This window comes from Gossypium raimondii, chromosome 2, assembly GCF_025698545.1.
Source record: "Gossypium raimondii isolate GPD5lz chromosome 2, ASM2569854v1, whole genome shotgun sequence".
Taxonomy (NCBI): Eukaryota; Viridiplantae; Streptophyta; class Magnoliopsida; order Malvales; family Malvaceae; genus Gossypium; species Gossypium raimondii.
In genome coordinates this window covers 7,986,896-8,007,974 of record NC_068566.1, presented here as the reverse complement: position 1 = coordinate 8,007,974, position 21,079 = coordinate 7,986,896, and the positions used below count along the sequence as shown (strand labels likewise).

At 33.8% G+C, this 21,079-nt stretch overlaps 1 protein-coding gene across 14 annotated transcripts; it reads left to right on the top strand.

Moving 5' to 3' along the window:
* The first annotated feature begins 8,508 nt into the window (after positions 1-8,508).
* LOC105787939 (heat stress transcription factor A-1e) lies at positions 8,509-20,607 on the top strand. 14 transcript variants are annotated; one of them, XR_008191988.1, is made up of 6 exons: positions 8,509-9,047; positions 10,462-11,739; positions 12,443-12,545; positions 13,220-13,327; positions 19,286-19,371; positions 20,324-20,607. XR_008191988.1 is itself a non-coding variant. In XM_052625537.1 (3 exons), the coding sequence occupies exons 1-2, from the start codon at positions 8,802-8,804 to the stop codon at positions 11,722-11,724; spliced, it is 1,509 nt and encodes a 502-aa protein (XP_052481497.1). In that variant the 5' UTR covers positions 8,509-8,801; the 3' UTR covers positions 11,725-11,745; positions 20,324-20,607. The 14 variants fall into 14 exon arrangements, 6 of the variants coding, with proteins under 6 accessions (XP_052481497.1, XP_012470005.1, XP_012470004.1 ...); XR_008191989.1 differs by having other exon boundaries at positions 13,217-13,327; XR_008191984.1 differs by having other exon boundaries at positions 10,462-11,745.
* Positions 20,608-21,079: the final 472 nt, after the last annotated feature.

The window sequence follows — 21,079 nt, the reverse complement described above, 5'->3', positions numbered from 1 at the left end:
AGGAATTGATGGATTACAGTTTAGCACACTATGTGTGAGCTATCTCGAGTATCCAATAATATTCTAAATGGTTCAACGGGCAATGTTCTGATAGGATAAGACATGAGTTTGATACAAACTATTACAGATATACATATGAATTACATGGAAAATGATATTACATGGTATATAGGTATTTGAACTGGATGATACAAGTATATGGAATTTGATTAATTGTTGAGCTCATCCATGACTTATTTTATATATGTGTTTACATGACTAACATGATTGATGTATATATGCTTAGGCATTTGGCCAATATATGTTGGGATATGCTTTGTTTACTTACCTTATATGTGAATAAATGGTGAGTTAAATTCTATGTTATGCGAACTTACTAAGCTTAAATGCTTACTTTGTGTAATTTATGTGTTTTATAATGATTCAGAAGCTTGTTCGGGTTGGAATCTTGTCGAAGCTATATCACACTATCCATCGGCTCTTTTGGTACATTCGATTTGTTTAATTTTGGTTATAATGGCATGTATAGGTTATTTTGGCTAATGTTAGTTTTGGTTGCAGATATGAGCATTTGGTTTGAATATGCATTTTGTGTAAGCCTTGAATGGTTGTGAATTGGTACTTGTTTGAATGACTTATTTGGTGTTTTTAGTGCACAAGTTATATGTAAATTATATGACCATTTGGAGCTAGTTTTTGTATGTCATATATAGTACATTTTGATATGTTTTTAAAGAGTAAATCAAGTGGCATAATATAACTTAGTTTTGATTAAGCCTTTGTTAGTTAAATGATCAAATCGTGTTTATATTTGCACATGTTTGAGACTTGCCATTTGAGGTGCCTAAAGGCATATTGGTTGTATTTGAATATACTACATGTTTAAGGATTGATTTTTCTTGTTTTGGATGCATTAATATGGCTTGTTTATATGCACAATGTTGAGTGTAGGTTGATGCCAAATTGGGTGAGAAATATGGCTTGTAAAATAACCTATTTTTATATACATGGGCAGAGACACGGGCGTATGTCTCAGCCGTGTGTGACACATGGCTAGGTGACACAGCTGTGTGTCCTCTGTAGTTTTCAAAGGGTTGCAAGTCAAGCTGTTACACGACCTAGCACACGGCCTGGCACACGGGCGTGTGGCTTGGCCGTATGTCCCAAGTTAGTGAGTTACACGGGCATGAACATGGGTTGGGACATGGCTGTGTGTCCCTATTTTGAATGCCCACACGGCCTAAAACACGGGCGTGTCTCTTGGCTATGTGACCCATGCAGCTTTGAAAATTTTCAACGTTTTCTGAAAAATTCTCTGAGTTTCTGATTTAGTCCCGACTTGTTTCTAATACATACTTTGGGCCTCAAGGGCTCGTATATGAGACAATATGAATGATTTTGATTGGTTTTTGATATGTTATGAAATGCTCGAATTTCTGTTTGTTTGAACTGTAAACTCCGGTAATACTCCGTAACCTTATTCTGGCGATGAATACGGGTTAAGGGTGTTACATGAAGTCGCTATCTTTTTCTGATTTTCTTCATTACTGGTTATCATCTTCAATTGAACAAGTTAGTGAGGAGAGATTTGATTAGTCTTGGGTTGTGACTTAAGTCATTTCATCACGCTTTCAAAGGTAAGATTCCTAGTTCTTGTTGAATATAACATCCATTTTAGTTTTTCTGAGATCATGTTCTAATATTTCATGTATATATTTTGTCTGAAATTTTTCATGTTCTGCTTTCAAACTCATTTATGTCTGAACTCTAAACTTTCAGAAGGATTAAAACTTTGGGATTTTAGGAGAGTCCTCTAAGATCTTGCTTGTTTTTTTAACCTTCGACTTATCCTTCACCTTTCTTACTTAGAAAATAATAATGATAATAGTATACATAGTTTCAAGTATTTATTTCTAACACGAATATCATAATTAAGTAGATTAAAAAGCAAATTTGATCTTTTCGGTATTATTTTTTAACATATATTTTCTTTTAATCAACTAGAATTTGTTTCTCTAACAATATTATTATTTAAATAAATAACAATTTTCAAAATCAACACTTAAATTTATTTTGTATATTGTTAGTTTGCATGATGCAAAGATTTTTTAAAGAGTGATTTGCAATTATTGTGACTAGTTTTTGTATTTAGTATAAGACGTTTAACATTATGGTAATGATTGATGGTTTGATTAGAGCATATGATCATAGTTATATGAGAAATAAAAAGCATAAAAGATCCAATACTATATTATCATCGTGACTACTTTGGACATTGATAAGCCTAAATACATATTAAGGAAGAATGAAACTGCCATAAATGTTTTAGGGGTTTGTTTATAAGATATGCAATTTATGCATACCTTACTTAGACAGGAAGGATCTATTGCAAATTTCAGAGTTCTTTGAGATGCAATATTTGTAAGAAAAAGATTAAGAGTTCAAAAGGTTGTCTTGTTTAAGGATGATTACAACCTTTGTCAAATCTAAACTCAAATGTGTACGTGTGTTTTGCAACAAATTTAAAGGGCTCACTTTAATTTTTTTTAAGAATTAAGATTTGATTATATTAGCTAGTTTGCTACCTTAATCTGTTCATGAACTGCTCATTTATTCATTTTTCTTTTGTCTTTCATCTTATTTAAAATTTATTTATAAATAATACTAGTTCTACCCTATCTTTATAACTGCCAATGAGAATTACCACCTTAGATATTTTAGTGGATCTGTCCCTTTTATAGAGCCAATACAGTTGTACTTGTTCTTTAGTTCTTGACTTGACGTTATAAGCCCACGTCGAATCCTGTAAAATGAAATTCATATCTCTCCCCCTTTTACTCCCCACTTCCTACTTGCTTCCTCCAGATTCTCTCCTTTTTTACCATCACTTCTAGCGATTTTCCGCCTCTTCTTAAGTTAGGTGAATCGCCTACCACTACCGCATTACCACCCTTGTTAGATTCTTATATCAACAATTGGTGCAGTGAGCATGAAACATTTCCTCCTCCCTAAATTTTAATAAACTCCAAATGGAATACCCCAATAACAATACTCCTTTCGGTCAAAATCATGGTCAAACATAAGACCATGGTTAGAATATGGCTCATGATCAAACCAACCTGAACTAAGGAGGTTACTATTATAACCTGTACTACTACTACTATGCTCAATATTACCAGCAACAATAATACCAATACCCTCAAGCTTAATCCAACCAAAACCCAGACCTTAACCTTCAACAAATATCAGTGCTTTAGGAACAATTTAGGGTGCTCCAAGAGTAATACCAAGAATCGCTAAAATCCCAGCAACACTAGTATTAGACATACTGGCAACAACAAAAATAACTATAGTACATTATGCAAGAGCTCTTGAATGGCCAGAGGCGAGATAAGGGTTGATGGGAAGATGAAAAGGAAAGAGTCTCTTTGATTAGACAAGAGCATAATGTGAACAGAGGAATAACTTGGCCAAAAGGGGCTGGAGTTGACCTAAGAACTGTTCGTAATGTACTACCAAGAAGAGACGAAGAATATGTGCCCGAGCTAGTTTCAACTCGAGAAATGGCATGGAGAAATGAAGTTGAAATCCTCATAAAAGAGATGCAGGATTTGCGGATGGTTCATTTAGGACACGTGAAATAGATTCTAGAAGCCAATGACCCCTCGGCCCTACACATTGTCACCATAGGATGCCCAACCAATTTCAAAGTCTCAAAGGCTAGGTATAATGGGAAAAAGGACCTCAGTGATCACCTTGTATAGTTTAAGAGCTAAAGGGAAATCTTGGGAGCCTTCGATGAATTGAAGTGCAAGGTTTTCCCCTTAACTCTATAGGTCATGCTATAAACTAGTACAATTCACTGCCGCTGAGTTTTGTAAATAGTTTCAATGAGTTAGCAAAGATATTTGTGATGGATAACTTGATCACTATTTGATAGTAATTGACTTTTCATGAAGGAAGATGTAATGGTTACCATGAGATAAAATTGGATCATATTAGAAGAACAAATATTATCCCAAAGAGATCAAGCATATCCTTTGAGGGTAACACACTTATGACAAGGTCATTGGACGAGCACTGAGTAGTTGCTTTCATAATGGTATGTTGTTGAGGAGAGCTCGGTCACGATACTATAGTGGAATGAATTCATGACTAAATGTTTTCATAATTAATAGGTGAAAAGTCAAAACTTAATTATAAATCATTTGAGCCTCAACTATATATGTCCAATCGGTCCCTCTGCTAGCTCGTTGAAACTAGAAATGAATTACGTGTTTGAATAAAAATGAATGGAATGAATGGAAAAAGAGAAATGAGAAACATTTAGGAATGATTATGGTTTTCTCCGAAATGGAAAAATGAAATCATTTGGAAATGAATGTAGGTTTTCAAAAATGGAAATTTGCAATCCTATATAGGATTACTTAAAAAATGATGGAAGAATGAGTTTATGTTTTTGGACTATTTTGAAGCCTGGAAATGAAAATAAATTTTATCAGGGGTAAAATTGTCAAAATTTTACCAATGGTAAAATTGTCAAAATTTTATCGGGGGTAAAATTGTCAAAAATTTATTTGAGTAAAATTGGGATGGGAAATTTTTTAATAAGTAAATATTAAAGTTTATTTTGGGAAATAGAAAATTTGAATCGAGTTGGATCACATTACAGAGTATTAGGTCAAAAAGGCCCAAGAAGTACTCGTAATTGGACCTGATGTGAGAGAGGCCCAATACCCTTCATATAACAAAAAGGGGGCGACAACCCTAGTAGAAATACGAGGGTGAGTTGTTCTCCCCTCTCTTACTCTAAGTAGGATGTTGTTTTTCTATTTAAAATAAACCTCTATAACTTTACAAGGATTCTACTTTCTCTTCCTATAAATAGATGGCACCAGTAGAGCTATTAACACAATTTTTGAGAGATTGTTATTCTGCCAAAATATAGAGAAAATTTATTCCCAACTTATAAACATATTTTTCAGAATAACAATTTTACCAGTTTCTATTGAAAAAGAGAGAATTTCATTTTCACCCCAAAAGGATAACTTTTTCTAGTTCTATATTTTGATTCAATTGGTTCGAGCCCACACTCAAAGTAATTTATGGTATGAGAATATTGGAGAAGATCATTTGGTTGAAAACTAAAAAACATCAAGGATCCGCTTATCCAAAAACACATGTATGAATTCGGTTAAGGTTTATTGCTATAAATATCACAAATCGGGTCTGTTTTCAAAATTTTAATTTTCCGTTGTGTAAAAAAACCATTTTCAAACCAGATTTTTTCCTACACTATGAAAATGATAATTGCATAAATTTATAAATGGATCTAAGATCTATTCTATGAGAGTCATGTCCAATGTACTGTCAGTTGTGTTAGTCACATCTATATCTCTATCTTCTAGAAGTCATTTGTTCCAATGCACATGGCAAAACATCTCTCTAGTTGGACTTGATAAATGGCATAGTAGTCTTTCAATTAGTTTGATCATTTCCAACTAGACTAAGGACATGTTTAGGTTATCTACTAATACATGTTGTCTTTTTGTATTACAATCCGACTACGTAATACCGCTTAGTATTAGTTAAACGTTAGATAATTAGTGAGCTAATATTTGCTTCCATTTTATTTTTGCATGCAAAAAATATTGAGGACAATGTACAAAGAATATTAATGTAATCAATGGATATTTTATTAAACCAATATGTTCGAAAAATACAAGTATACATTGACGAAAATATTATATTAAGGATACTAGATCCCAACAGATTGTGCTGCTCTACCTTCATATGCATATTCAAAGGCATATGCTTAGAAGATTAATCATTTGAAGATGGCTAAAAATTATCAACCTCCAAAATTACAACAGTTCAATTGTGAAGGAAATTGATGTCAACATGTCGCTTACTTCGTGGAAACCTATAATAACACCAACACTAGTGAAGATCTCATGGTGAAGTAGCTCGTCAATCATTGAAAAGAAATGCTTTTGATTGGTACATTGATCTTTAGCCTACAATGATTGATAGCTAGGAAGAACTTGAATGAAGATTTCTCAATCAATTTTATAGCACTCGTCATATTGTTAGCATGATTGAGCTCACAAGCTCCAAATAGTAGAAAAACGAGCCAATCATCAATTACATCCACCACTAAAGGAATTTAAGTCTAAATGGAAAGAAGAAATTGCTAGAATCCTTAGCCATTGATATGTGCATACATGGCATGAATTAGGGCTTGGGCTACATTCTTTAAGGCATCAAGCCAAAGCCCTTTGAATAATTAAGTACTCAAGCTTACGACATGGACTTGAGTATGGAAATTGCTGCAAATCAAGAACCTTTTGAGCAAGTAATCCATAATGGGCGCAAACTTTAACTGATGATGAAGATGTCTATCAGTCTATTGTCGTACATGTGAAGCCCTTTTTCTGCTCAAGTCAAAGGTACAACAAAAGCCACACCAAAGGAGAGGAATGAAAATAGTATCCTTTCCTTGATGTTGATGTTCCAAACATGCTTGAAGAACTTTTAAAAGCTATGTTGATTTGGTTGCCAAAAAATGAAGCAACTTGAAGAAGTCGGTCGAATAAATGATCTCAAGAAGTGCTTTGTGTTGAAAGACAAAATTATTCAATTCTATGAAGAAGGGAAAATCGAGTTTGAAGAAAAAGTAGCATCATCAAACTTGAAACCAGCCACTATGGTTTCTGAATTCAATATGATGGATAGAACTATAAAATTTGGCTCTTTGGATCCTATTACACCAATTCCAAGAACAAGGAAGATAGTGGATTTCCAAAGGACTGGGGGCAATTGTTTGTTTCTTGGATATCAGAATGATCACGATTGGGCTCTAGCCACATATAAAAAAAGCCAATAAAAAGTAATGCTCCTGGGCATGAGATTAAATTGTCACATTGCTCTAAGTACAAGTTTAAATTGTTCATCCAAAATGTTGATGCTTTTAAACACGAGTTTAAACTATTCAACCTAAATGATCATGTTCTGAAGCATGAGCTTAAATTGTTCATCCAAAATAAATGATGATGCTTCTTAACACGCTTAAACTGTTCGCACAAAATAAATAATGAACCTTCTAAGTATGAGTATAAACTGCTCATCAAAAAAATGATGCTCTTGAGTATGAGCTTAAATTGCAAATCCAAAACGAAATTGAACTACGTTATGACTTGGTCCTTAAAAAATGAGGGTACGTAGACTTCTTTGTTTCATTGCCAAGTTCCATCCAAATGAATATATATATTGATGGCATCCTTTGTAAAAGATCTTCAAAGCTGAAAGCAAAAAAAATTAAGACTTATCTAGAAATTTTGAACCAATCAAAATTCATCATTTGTCATTATTGTTTATCTTTAATTAAATTTAATTTAATTATTAAAGAAATAAATCAAAAAATTAAATCCTTTAAAACTCATTTATAAAGAAATCATATTCTTTTAAAATTATTTTATCTCTAATTAATTAAATTAATATAAAGTAATAATAATAAAAAGCATATATTTTAAGATTTGTGTTTTATAACGACAAAGGTCATAACTACCAGAAGAATTGACTTAATTGGGTGATCTATTTCAAGGTAGCATGAATTGATTAAAATTTACATAAATTTAATTGGGACTTAAGGTTGTTCGAATTTGGGGATGTTAAATTTAGTGTGAATTTAGATGGACGGTGAGTTACACCTGTGGTAGTGTAAAAACAGTGGTGGTGGTTGGATTAGATATTATAGCAATACTGTAACGTGAGACAAAAAGTAAGCTAAACATACTGCATCGCCCATCCAAACCCATACTTAAGAGATAAGGTTCTTCTTTGAAATTCTTTAAACATTAAATGTGTTTTTCAATAATTTTTTAGAGTACTTTTTTTAATAATTAAGATTAAAATATTGTTGAGTTTATATTAAATTTTAAACATTTAAATTACATGATATGCCATGTAATTACTTAAAATTCAATTAATAGATTTTTGTGTAATTTTAAAAGTTTTTACATGACATTAAATCCAAATTGTCAAAGTAAAACTCCACATAATTAGCAATTAACCTTAGAAAACTAACAAAAAAATATTTCTCTTATTCGTAATATACAAAGATTAATTTACTCATTTTTTTAATTAAAGAGATCGACTTGCAATACAAAATATAATAAAGAGACTTTTATTATATTTTTACCCAATATTTTTAAAATTGGACCGGTGGTTGAACTGATTCGTCAATTTAACTGGTTCGACTGATTTTACCGGTCTATCTGATTAATTAAATAAATTATTAAAAAAATAATAAAAACTAAAAAATATATTAAAAATATATTCAATCCACTTCTCCAAACTAATATTTTGACAAGTTTCTGATTGTCCAAATGGCCAGGTCAGTTTAAACAGCCTTCCTTTTAGGTCAAAATTGTCATTTCCGTCAATTCTATAAGTAGATTTAAAAAAAACAAAAAACCTTAGCGGTTAGTTAAAGCAAAAGGAAAAAAATGGCGAGGTTGGGAAACGGTTAGAAAATGGTTTTACAAAAAGCAACGTGTCGGTCAGACTAGTGTTTCTCCTCCTTTTCTTCTTCATCCTATCCTTCCCAAACAATAAAAACAAAGCCACCCTACTATTACAGTACCCTTTTTCTTCTCTCTCTCTCTCTCTCTACAGAATCTATAGCTTCCTTCCTTCACTCCCGTTCCATGCCCAATCGCCTCACATCTGATCTTTAAAACTAATATTTCCCAATACTTGTTTTCTACTTCTTTATTTTTTTTATTTTAAAAAAAAGATAAATGGATTCCCTTCATGATTCAATATCAGCGGCGAATGCCGTCGCCACAAACGGCAACACGGTGCCGCCGTTCCTCAGCAAAACCTACGACGTGGTGGATGATCCATCGACCAACTCCGTTATCTCGTGGAGTAGCGCTAACAACAGTTTCGTTGTCTGGAAAGTGCCGGAGTTTTCAAGGGACCTTCTGCCTAAGTATTTTAAGCACAATAACTTCTCCAGCTTTGTCAGACAACTCAATACTTATGTGGGTATTTCTTTGATTTTGTTCTTTTTGTTTTTTTTTCTTTTCTATCTTATTGTTATTGTTATTAGTTTTTAGACTTCCAATTCTTTGAACATATGTAGGCTGATTGATGTGTGATTTCTTGAGGTGAATTACGATTTTGAGGTTTAATGGGGTTCTGAATTCGTTTGGATTTTCACGGTTTTGGTTTTTTCTTTTAATGGAAACTTGGGTTGCTATTATATGGCTTCAAGAAATATACATAGATGAGATTGAAATGAACTGTGAATAGTTTTAATGATGAAGTTTCGTGGGAGGAGAGATTTTAGAACCATATTGGTGTTGGATCATGAATTTATGGTATAGTAATTGTCTAAACTGAATTAAATTGGGATATCGATTTGAAATATAGGAACTGGGAATTGCAACCGTAATGTGCTGATTATTTTGTTTAGTATTAATATTAATAACAACAATCTTAAATATTACTTAGTGCATTTCGAAATTGGATATTGGGTAGCTCTTAGCTTATGCAGTTCCTGTTGTTATATAGGATTGTCAATGGCATGCGGATGATTGGTTGAAAACCATTTTCCATGGAATGCACATGCATGCCCAACTAACCATTTTTATATTTTGACCAATTTTACTATCATATAAAATGATACTACTTATTGCAGTTCTTTCCTATTAATCTTATATGTTGAATTTGAATTAAACAAAGTATATTCATATATAGTGTTTTTGCTCTCAGATCAGTAGCTGAAATGTCTTGCGTTTGTTCCATGTGTGCTTTTTATATTGATTTCATGTTTTTGAAACAAATTCTATGTCTTTAATGATGTTTTTTTTTGTTTAAAATGCCATCAATTCTGGAGATGCATATATATTCCATGTTTTTACCGCTGTTGATTCTTTTTCTTTGTTCTTGCCATGTTTGATCTAACTACATTTGATCTGAGTAAGATGCTAAATTCAGGGGATTCAGTAAATTGACAATTCATTTCCTGATTTCCTCATGTTAGCTTTTCTTCTTTTGATTTTTCTTTTTCCAAGTTCTTTTGGCTCTGAAAATGTTATTTTAACCAACAAGTGAACTAAAGCATGATCGAGAAACTAGGACAGTATTATTTGTCAGCTTATGTGTTGGAGAGGGTGGATGTTATGGATTGAATTCTTCTGATCACCTTTTCTTCTCCTTGATCTGAAGAACTCATCGAGTTGTAATTGTGTTTGTTATCTGCAGGTTTAAGTTTATGCTTGTAATTACTAACTGATTGTGGTCAGGCATTGGGGCTCAAACAAGACGGATGATATGTGATTCAATTAGATATTAAAATTCAACCCTGCTTTACACATATGTGGGCTTGCTATTGTATGGAAAATATATATGTGATAACTCGTGTCATTGATCATCATAACTTTTTTCCTTTAGGGTTTTAGGAAAGTTGACCCAGACCGTTGGGAATTTGCAAATGAGGGGTTCCTAAGAGGTCAGAAACATCTCTTGAAAACTATCAGCAGGCGGAAACCTGCTAATGTCCATGGTAATCAACAACCTCAAGTTCATAGCTCGGCAGTTGGAGCTTGCATTGAGGTAGGGACGTTTGGGCTCGAAGAGGAGGTTGAAAGGCTTAAGAGGGACAAGAATGTTCTCATGCAGGAACTTGTTAGGTTGAGACAGCAGCAACAAGCCACAGATAACCAGTTGCAAGCTGTTGGCCAGCGTGTACAGGTGATGGAGCAGAGACAGCAGCAAATGATGTCTTTTCTTGCTAAGGCCATGCAAAGTCCAGGTTTCTTAAGCCAGCTTGTACAGCAGCAGAATGAAAGCAACAGACACCTTACTGGTGGAAACAAAAAGAGGAGACTCTCCAGGCAGGATGAAGAAAATTTAACCGGTGAACATGGTACCATATTTCCTAATAGACGGATTGTAAAATTTCAGCCTTCATTGAATGAGGCAGCGAAAGCAATGCTGCACCAGATATTGAAGATGAACACGTCACCTAGGTTGGAACCTTCGATAGATAACCCCGATGCTTTCATGATTGATGGTATTCCTCCTTCCAATGCATTAGACAGCAGGAGCTGCTCCAGTCGAATTTCTGGAGTGACACTGTCAGAAGTCCCACCAGCTTCTGGACAGTCTTATCTGCAAGCAGAATCAGGTTTTCCTAACAGTTGTCCGTGTACTGCCACTCATTTAACAACTGAGAGTACTAACTCGGGTAAAATATCTGATATAAATCAGCATAAATCACAAAAAGCAGCAGTCTTTCCAACTGTCCCTCATATGCAAGGGGTTGTGACTGATAATGATGTTGGCTTTACAAATGCAAGTTCGGGAGGAGGGTCTCAGAGAGTGAATGCAGAGTACATTGACCCTGTGTCAGCCATTTTGAATGGTGCAAGACCAATACAAACGGATGACTTTTCTAGTGATCGTGATATGGACATGCTGCTGGATGGAACCCCCAAGCTTCCAGCAATTAGTGATGTTTTCTGGGAACAGTTTCTTACAACAAGCCCGCCCAGTGGGGACTCTGATGAAATTAACTCGAGTTCTCCAGAAAATGGCGCAAGTTGTGAACCTGAATTACTGTTGGGGAAGAATAATGGGCGGGATAGGATTCAACATACGAATCATCTCACAGAGCAAATGGGCCTTCTTACAACAGATAACCGGAGAGGCTGATGCCCTACAAATTGTGTATGTGTATGGTTCTAACTTTCTGCATCCTTTTTTTTATTTTTCTGTCATCGTGATAAGGTCATTTCTTAATAATAATAATAATAATGCTCTGCATCATATTCGGCTCCTATTGAAATAGATAGTGTCATCCTCTAAAGAAATTGCCCTTACGATGAATAAAAAATTTATTAACATGTATTTTGTATTTTTACTAATTTAATCCTATTTGTTTTAACGTATGATAATTCCTACACTTCATTCTTACTGCACATACAAGGGCAAGGACTTGTTCAGAATCCCTTTATTGTTTTGATCTTCAGGCTGTGGATAGTTGTCTCGATCTTTGAATTCGCTACAACTTCTTTTGAGTTTTTCAAAAAAAATTCTATGGTCATTGCAGAGGTTAATGCTGCTGCTGATGATAATGATCTGTGAAGTTGGGTAGAAAAGAGGAACTTTTGTTATTAAAAGGAGTTATTTACAGTGTCATTGTTCTAATAGCATAACAACATGTCTTCCAAATGGTTGTTATCCAATGAAACACCCACAATAGTAATATATATCATTTAAGAAGAGTATGTTATGGGACATCCCTCTTTTAGCCATAGATGAATTTTAGGATATAGATTCTCACTTGTAGAAAATAATATCTGGGTATTGCTCTCTTTTTGCCTTTTCCTTGCTTTATATGCTTACAAATGTTTGATTGAAATGGTCGCAGCTGGAAATTGTGATTAGATAATTTTCACTATTTGTTATTGAGATCCATCTTCTCTGGACTCCCGTAAAGTGAATTTGACACACTGGGACATGGAATTATGGAGGTATGATACTGGTAGTTGGTATCGAATCATTATTTGATTGTTCAAAAATTAAAAGGTACCAACATTTCTGTATCCATATTTGAACAAATTAAACTGAAAAGTAAATAATAAGGATAAAATATCTAATTGAAAAGTTAGGCACATTGTCACACTGGATATCAGATATGACAACTCATTACCTCATTTTTGTATGATGAAAGGATATTCAAGATGGAGGTTTTAAGAAATAATCTTTTAAAAATTTTCAATTGATATCGGAATATTCTATCCTGGAATTTCTTTTCAAGGACGAGATTAAGAGCTGGAGGAAGATTGGGTGGAGGAGACTTTGACCTTTTAGAAGTGGATTTTTTCGAAGCAGAGGGATTGTGCATCATGATTTTATTTGCAAGAATATTAGTTTTTCCTTTTAACATGTTTAGTATCAAAGGATAACTTAGAGAATCACAGGAGCTGTGGGTGAGGGAAAATTTTTTGCTTGAGTTTTAACATTTGTGTACCAAGAAACGATGTCTTAATAGATGAAATTTAAATTTTGAGATACAAGGAGGAGTGGTAATGGATTGAATCTTCACATAAATGTCTCATTTAATTCTTCAAAAAAACAAAAAACAAAATTGCACTCCAATATTTATCGCTAGCGTTTGTCTAAATAATTCTTTTTCCACCAGAAGGTGTTTGCAATGGTGGCAAATCCTAGAGACTTTGTTTAAGCTTCTGGACTGCTTTTGTTTGAGCTTCCTTCCATGGAGGGGGATCTTTTTTCAACATCTTGCTCAAAGGTACTTGAAAAATTTTGGATTAAAATCTCTAAGATAATTGACCATCCCTAGGAATTGTTTGATTTGTTTCTTTGTCAGATTTACATCAAGAAATTTCAATAATCTTCTTGTGCATTATGGGGACCAAGTTGATACTTTACTTCTCTAATGTTCATCCCTAAGAATTTTATCTCAGGTTTGTCGGTCTGCATATTTCTTTCTGACAGCATAATTTCATATTGAAGGACCAGCTGCTTTAACTAATTTATAAGAGCAATATGGGCTTGTTCATCTGAACTATACAAAAGGATGTCATCAATATATATCAATACATTATCCTAGAAAATCTTGATCATGGCCTTTTTTAAATAGTGATGGAGCTGTTTTCAGACCAAAAGGCATTATTGACCATTGATAATGTTGATTTGGTATGCAAAAACTTGTCTTGGGCCTCTCTACTGCCTCTGTTCCAGTTGCCAAAGTCCAGCTTTGAGAATAAACTTAGAAAAGATCTTAGCTTTTTCTAAATTGGAAAACAATGAGTTTCGATTCGGTAATGAGAATTTATCATCTTGAAGAAAATGATTAAGTGGCTGATAGTTGATCTCCAATCTAAGTTTTCCTCTAGCTTGCTCTGCTCTTTTGTTGACCTAGAATGCTTCACATCCCATTAGGGATTTGAGGGTTCAATCAACCTTTCTTGTTGAAGCTCTTTACATTCTTGTTCAACTAGCTTTTGATGATCATAATTAATTCCTATATGGCTTGCCTTTGTGGGATTGATATCTTCATTTCTTTTGAAATGAAGTGTGATGAAGAAATCTGAATTCTTCCATAATGACCCATCACATTTTCATAAAAACTCAAAATATGAGTCCACACAAGCTTCATCTTTGAGCACCTAGACAATCTATTGGATTTTTTTTTGACTAAATGTCAAACAACTTGGAAATTGAAACAAAAGGTTTAAACATCTTGAATTGGACTCCATCAGGTAGATTTCTTAGATGTTGAACGTTGGTGTATAAATCAAAGCCTACAATAATATCTTTATCACCATACTGGAAACTATACAGGAATAAGAGTGCAAAGAGCTTAAACAACAAGGGTTGATTGAACCCTTAAATTCCTAATAGACATGTGAAGCATTCTATGTTAGGAAAATACCAGAGCAAGCTAGAGAAAAATTCATATTGGTGATTAATTATGAACCACTTAAATCATTTTCTTTAAGATGATAAATTCTCAATACCCAATCAGAACAAATTATTTTCTATTCTAGTTAAAGATAAGACCTTTTCCAAATTTGATCTCAAAGCTGGATTTTGGCAATTGGGAATAAAGCTAGGCCCAAAACAGGTTTTTGCCTACCAAATTAGCATTATCAATGGATAATAATGTCTTTTGGTTTGAAAACAACTCTATTACTATTCCAAAAGGTCATGATCAATAATTTCTAGCCCATCATGAATAATGCATTGATATATATATATATTGATGACATCTTTTTATATAGTTCAAATGAACAAGCCCGTATTGCTCTTCTGAATTAGTTCAAGTAGTTGGTCATTCAATATGGAATTATGCTGTCAGAAAGAAAGATACAAACTAACAAATTTGAGATAGAATTCTTGGGGATGAACAAGACAGGTTTCTGCCTACCAAATCAACACTACCAATGGATAATAATGTCATTTGGTTTGAAAACAACTCTATTACTATTCCAAAAGGCCATGATCAATATTTTCTAGCCCATCATGGATAATGCATTGATATATATTGATGACGTCTTTCTATATAGTTCAAATGTACAAGCCAATATTGCTTTTCTGAGTTAGTTCAAGGAGTTGGTCATTCAATATGGAATTATGTTGTCAGAAAGAAAGATACAAACCAACAAATTTGAGATAGAATTCTTGGGAATAAACATTAGAGAAAGAAAGTATTAACCCAGATCTTATAAAGTACACCAATTTTTGAAGAAGATACTGAAAAAAGATCCCCAAATTGTCATCTTCATGGAGACAAAAATTAATTCAAGACAAATGGAGAAAATCTGAAGGAAAAGTGGTTTTCTGAATGGGATTGACGTAGTTGTTGATAGCACTCGAGGTGGTCTTTGTATGTACTAGAATATGGACAATATCATAACTCTTAGAAGCTTCTCAACAAATCATATTGATGTGGAGGTGAAAACAAGTGGAGACAATATGACTTGACGACTTACTGGGTTCTATTGTTCACCCAATCTGCGATTTAAAGAAGATTCTTGAAATCTTTTGAAAGAGCTTGGACGAGACCAAGGTTTATCGTAGATGGTTTGCGGAGACTTCAATAAGATCCTTTATTCTTTCGAAAATAAGGGAGGTCTACTGCGGGATGAAGGACAAATGAGAATTTGTTGGGATACTCTAACTGACTATCAATTATAGGATTTAGGATATACGAGGCCTTGGTTTACATGGAAGAGGGGGAATTTACCAAAGAATAATATTCGGGAAAGGTTGGATAGAGGAGTTGCAAACTCGACATAGTGTTTGGCTTTTTTGAATTTCTCAATCAAGCATCTATTGCATTCGTTCTTTGATCATTGCCTGCTGCTCATATATACCAGTCAAGAGGAACAAAGGTTGTCGAAATGCATTTTAAGTTTAAAGCATGGTGGAATCAAGAAGAATCATGTGAAAAGTGATATTAGACAATTGTGGGAAGGCAACCAAGGAAATATACCAGATAGCCTTAATAAAATTGGAGTGGGCTTGCAAGAATGGGTGAATCTGTTAAGGAAAAGATAAAATGGGGTTTCGAGGAGGCTCCATGTGTGGTTAGAACAGTTGAATGGAGAGGAGCGAAATGATGACATAATGGGGAGTTGATTGATACAAAGCTACATTTGAACATGGAGATTGATAAAGAGGAGCTTTATTAGGAGAAAAAGGGCCTGTGCAAATTGGCTAAAGCTTAGTGGTCACAATACAACTTTTTTCCATAGATTTGCTTCTCAACAACGAAGAACAAATTAAATTCGGGGTTTGTGAGGAATGGATGACCAGCTTGTTACGAATAAGGAGGACTTGGCTAAGATTGCGAAAGACTACTTCCAAGGATTATTTGTGACCCAAGGCGCTGGTAATCCTGAACGCATATTGGCAAGAGTAAAACGAAGTATTTCAAACAGCATGAATCAAATCCTTACGATAAAACATAGGTTGGAGGAGGTTTATATGGCTTTAAAAGATATGGCCCCAACAAAAGTACCAAGAGTTAACGGTCTATCTGTACTGTTTTTCCAAAGATACTGGCATATTGTGGGTTAGGAATTTGGTCAATTTTGTTTGAATGTTCTTAACAAAGGCACTTTGGAATTTTTTAATTCTTCGCAGATAATTTGTTACATTTTTTACCCATCAATTTATGTACAGTAATTTATAAAATAATTTCAAAAACAGTTGCTAATTGCTTCCAAAAAGTGTTAAATGTTTGCATAGATGAATCTTAAAGCGCTTTTATCCCGAGAAGGCTGATTATAATTAATGTATTGTTGGCTTATGAAATTCTCCATGCATTCAAGCAGCACAGGGTTGGGAGGAAAGGCTACATGGCACTCAAATTGAATATGATTAAAGCCTACGATAGGGTCGAATGGGCTTTTGTACGAGATATGATGTTAAGAATGGGTTTTGCGGTGTCATGGGTGGATTTTATCATGCAATATGTTACCACAGTGTCTTATTCAATTTCAATAAACGGTGAAAAAGGTGATTTGTTTAAACCGAAAAGAGGTATTCGGTTAGGGGATTCACCCAGCCCTTGTCTCTTCTTGATTTGTATTGAAGGGCTTTCATCACTGATGCGTTTGGCAAAGGAGGAATGTCTAGTAAGGGGTGAAAAAGTATGTCAGAGGGGACTAGAAGTTACTTACTTTTTGCAAATGATTGTATCCTTTTTGGTGAAAAAATTGAAGGAAGTGTTAGTGTCTTGCAAGAGGTTCTAAAAGAATATGAGATATGCTCTAGACAGTGTGTTAATTTTGATAAGTCCCTTTTATTTTTCAATTCAAATGTTATTGAAAATGTCAGATATTTAGTGTCACAAACGTTGAAGGTTCGATTTTTATCAGACCCAAAAAAGTATTTTATGCTTCTGAACATGGTTGGCACGAAAAAGAAAATTACTTTTTAGATATTGAAAGATAGACTGATTAAAAGAATTAATAGTTGGTGTGTTAAGCCCCTCTTTCAAGGTGGAAAAGAGGTGTTCATTAAAAGTATGTTGCAAGCCATACCAACTTATTCAATGTCATGTTTCTTAATGTCTGTTTCTCTTTGTACGGATATGGAATACATTATAAGTAGATTTTGATGGCAAAACTTTAAAGGAAAAAGAGGCATACAGTGGTGTGAATGGAAAACCTATGTGAGTTAAAAGAGGATGGCGGTTAGGTTTTAGGAATTTAGCAAAGTTTAATGTTGCTTTGCTTGCGAAGCAATGATAACGTTTGGTTAATTACCTAAATTCTCTATTGGCGGGCATGTTGAAGGAAAAATATTACCCAAATATTACATTTATAATATCGACTTTATGGAACAATACATCTTATACCTGGAAAGAGCATTTGGGCCACCAAAGGAGTGTTGCAAGAAGGTATGTGTTGGCAAGTGTGAGCAAGGACTAACATCTCAGTTTGAGATGATGCGTGGCTATTAGGATCTGTGGATTTTAAAGTACGCAATAGTGTTTAGGAATAGTGAACTGAATGCAATTTTAGACTTAATCGATCAAAGACAAAGATGCTAGAAAGAAGATCTTATTGCTAGATATTTTTCCCTGAAAGAGGCTGAATGCATCCTTTGTATTCTGTTATCTCGACACCCTCAAGAAGATAGGATGGTTTGGTGGAGTAAGGCAACTAGTGAGTATACAGTGAAGAGTTATTACAAATGCTTATTATAGGGAGGGGATACACCTGAGCCTAGGCACTACAATAATGATTACACCACATTTTATAAGAAATTGTGGCAGATAGACTTGCCATGTAACAGCCCGTTTTCAGTGAAATCGAAACAGTGGTTTTAGGACCACAAATTCGAGTCCGAAAGAAAAATTATTTTAATATTATTTTATGGTTTGTATTATGATAGGAATATCATAAGAAAATTTCGTTAAAAAAATTTACTAATTTTATGTTCAATCTAATAAAAAGGAACAAATTACATAAAATGTAAAAGTTGAATTCTAGTAGCTAAAGGTACCAAATAGCTATGAAATTCAAAATTGGAGGTCCTTATATGGCAAATAGACCATTTAGTGGAATTAGTAGATAAGGATGATTATTTCTCATTGGAATTTAGCAAATTATTAAGGGTTAAATTGGAAAGATGATAAAATAAAATGATAAATGAATTAAATAATAAAAATATCATCATTTTCATCATCTTTCCTAAAATTAAAAACATGAAAACCCTAGTTACAAGAATTTGAAGTAAGCAAGCTTATTTGGCTTAATTGGGTAAGTATCTTTGTCCAGTTTTTAATAATTTTTATGTTTCTGAGATCGTAATAGCTTAATCTAGCTATTTCGGGGATTAACTTGTAAAGTTATTAAAGTATCAAAGTTTTGTCATGGACGAGTATAGTTGAATTATGAAGTTTTATGGTAGAAAATGAAGGGTTGTTGATAGATAAACAACTTCTGTAAAGTGAATTTTGATGAAATTGTGATTTAGGGACTAAATTGAAAAGATAAAAGAACTCATGGAAAAATTCTGAATTTTATGAAATACATGGGCTGCAATTGTTACATATGAAAATCGGCTAGGCTTGGAATAAGGATTAAATTGTATGGATTTCATTTTCTGAGCCTAGGGACAATTGTAATTAATTAGCAGTATAGAGGCAAAATAGTAATTTTGTCAAAGATGTGTATTGGACTGAATTTAATATAAATTATATTAAACTGAGTTAAATTCTTTCATGTAGATCTGGATAGACCAAATACGGAGTTAGATCGAGGAAAAAAGAAAGTATTAGATTAGTAGCCTACGAATTTACATACACTTGTCGAGGTAAGTTCGTGCAACTAAATCAAAATATTTATATGCTTTGAATTGAATATTATTATGTATGTGAAATATATAATTGTCATGTATAATGTACTGATCATATATTCGACAAGTACTGAGTCTCGTTTGAACCTTAGAAAATCGATGGATACAGATGACATTGTCATTAAGGGTTTCTGATTGGTTGTGATCCTGCATGTGTTGCGGACACACCACAGCTAGCAAGAGTGTCCCATTATTCGCTCTCATGAGCATCCCAATATTGTCTCTCTTGAGCTTCCTGATATTTGGCTCTCACGAGCTTCCCGTTATTTAGCTCTTATGAGCACCCTAACATATGGCTCTTACGAGCTTCTTGATTAAAGGCTCTCTCATGAGCTTCCCGATTAATGGCTCTCTAGAGCTACCTAATTGCGGCTCTTATGAGCTTCCCGATATACGGCTTACATGAGCTTCCCGTTATATAGCTCGAAAGAGCTACTTGTTTATATGCTCACATGAGCATCCCTAAATATGAATTGACGAATATTATATGAATTGATGGATTATAGTTTTGTACACTTAGTGTGTATTACCCGTGTATCCATCGATATTTTAAATGGTTCAACGGGCAAAAAATTCTGATATGAAACAATATGAATACGAAATGAATTATTACCCGTATATACCTGAAATACATGAAAATGATGTTACTTGATAAGTTGAAAAATGATATGAAAGATACATGTGTGTGAAACTTGCCTGATGACTATGTACAATTGTGATTATAAGTTATTATATTAATTATATGACTAACATATTTGATGAAGATATATGTTTAGGCATTTGGCCAAATTGGTTTGAGCATGTTTAGTTTGTTTACCTTAAATGAGAATTAATTGGTAAGCTAAATTCCATGTTATACAAACTTACTAAACTTTAAAGCTTACTCTGTTTTATTTCTCATGTTTTATAGTAACTTGGAAGCTCGTTAAGGTTGGAAGCTGGTCGGAGTCACATCACACTATTTATCGGCCTTTTTTGTATATTTAATAAATCAACTTTGGTTATAATGGCATATATAGGTTAATTTGGTCATTTATGGTATGTAAATGTTTTGTTGTGATTAGCCATTTGAATGGCTTATGTTTGATACATTTTGACATATAAGTATATGACCTTATTATGGTTGATGTGTGTTTTGGTATGATTGAATAATGGTTTACTAATAGGCATATTGAGGCATGGGTTGATTTGGTATATTTGGTACAAATATGCTTATATATTTAATTGATCAATTTGATAAGCATGTATACTTGGTCATATATGATGATATGTCATATATAAGACATGGTTTTGGCTTGGTTTAAATATCTTGTATTGGCTTGTGAATGTGTTAAAATGTTAATGTAGGTTGAAGATAAATTGGGTTAGAAATATGGCTAGAAAAATGACCTATTTTCGTCTACATGGGCGTGTGTCTCAACCGTGTGTCCCCTGCATCTTTTAAATTGTAAAACAAAATACTCAAATTGTTCACATGGCTTAACATACAGGCGTGTGGCTTGGCCGTGTGACCCAAGTCAGAGAGCTCTCAATTTTGGACACAGGCTAGGACACGGCTGTGTGTCCCTCTTTCGAGTGCCCACACGGCCTGAGACACAGGCGTGTCTCTTGATCGTGTGAGCCATACGGCTGACTACACGGGTTTGTGTCCCCTGCATCTTTGATA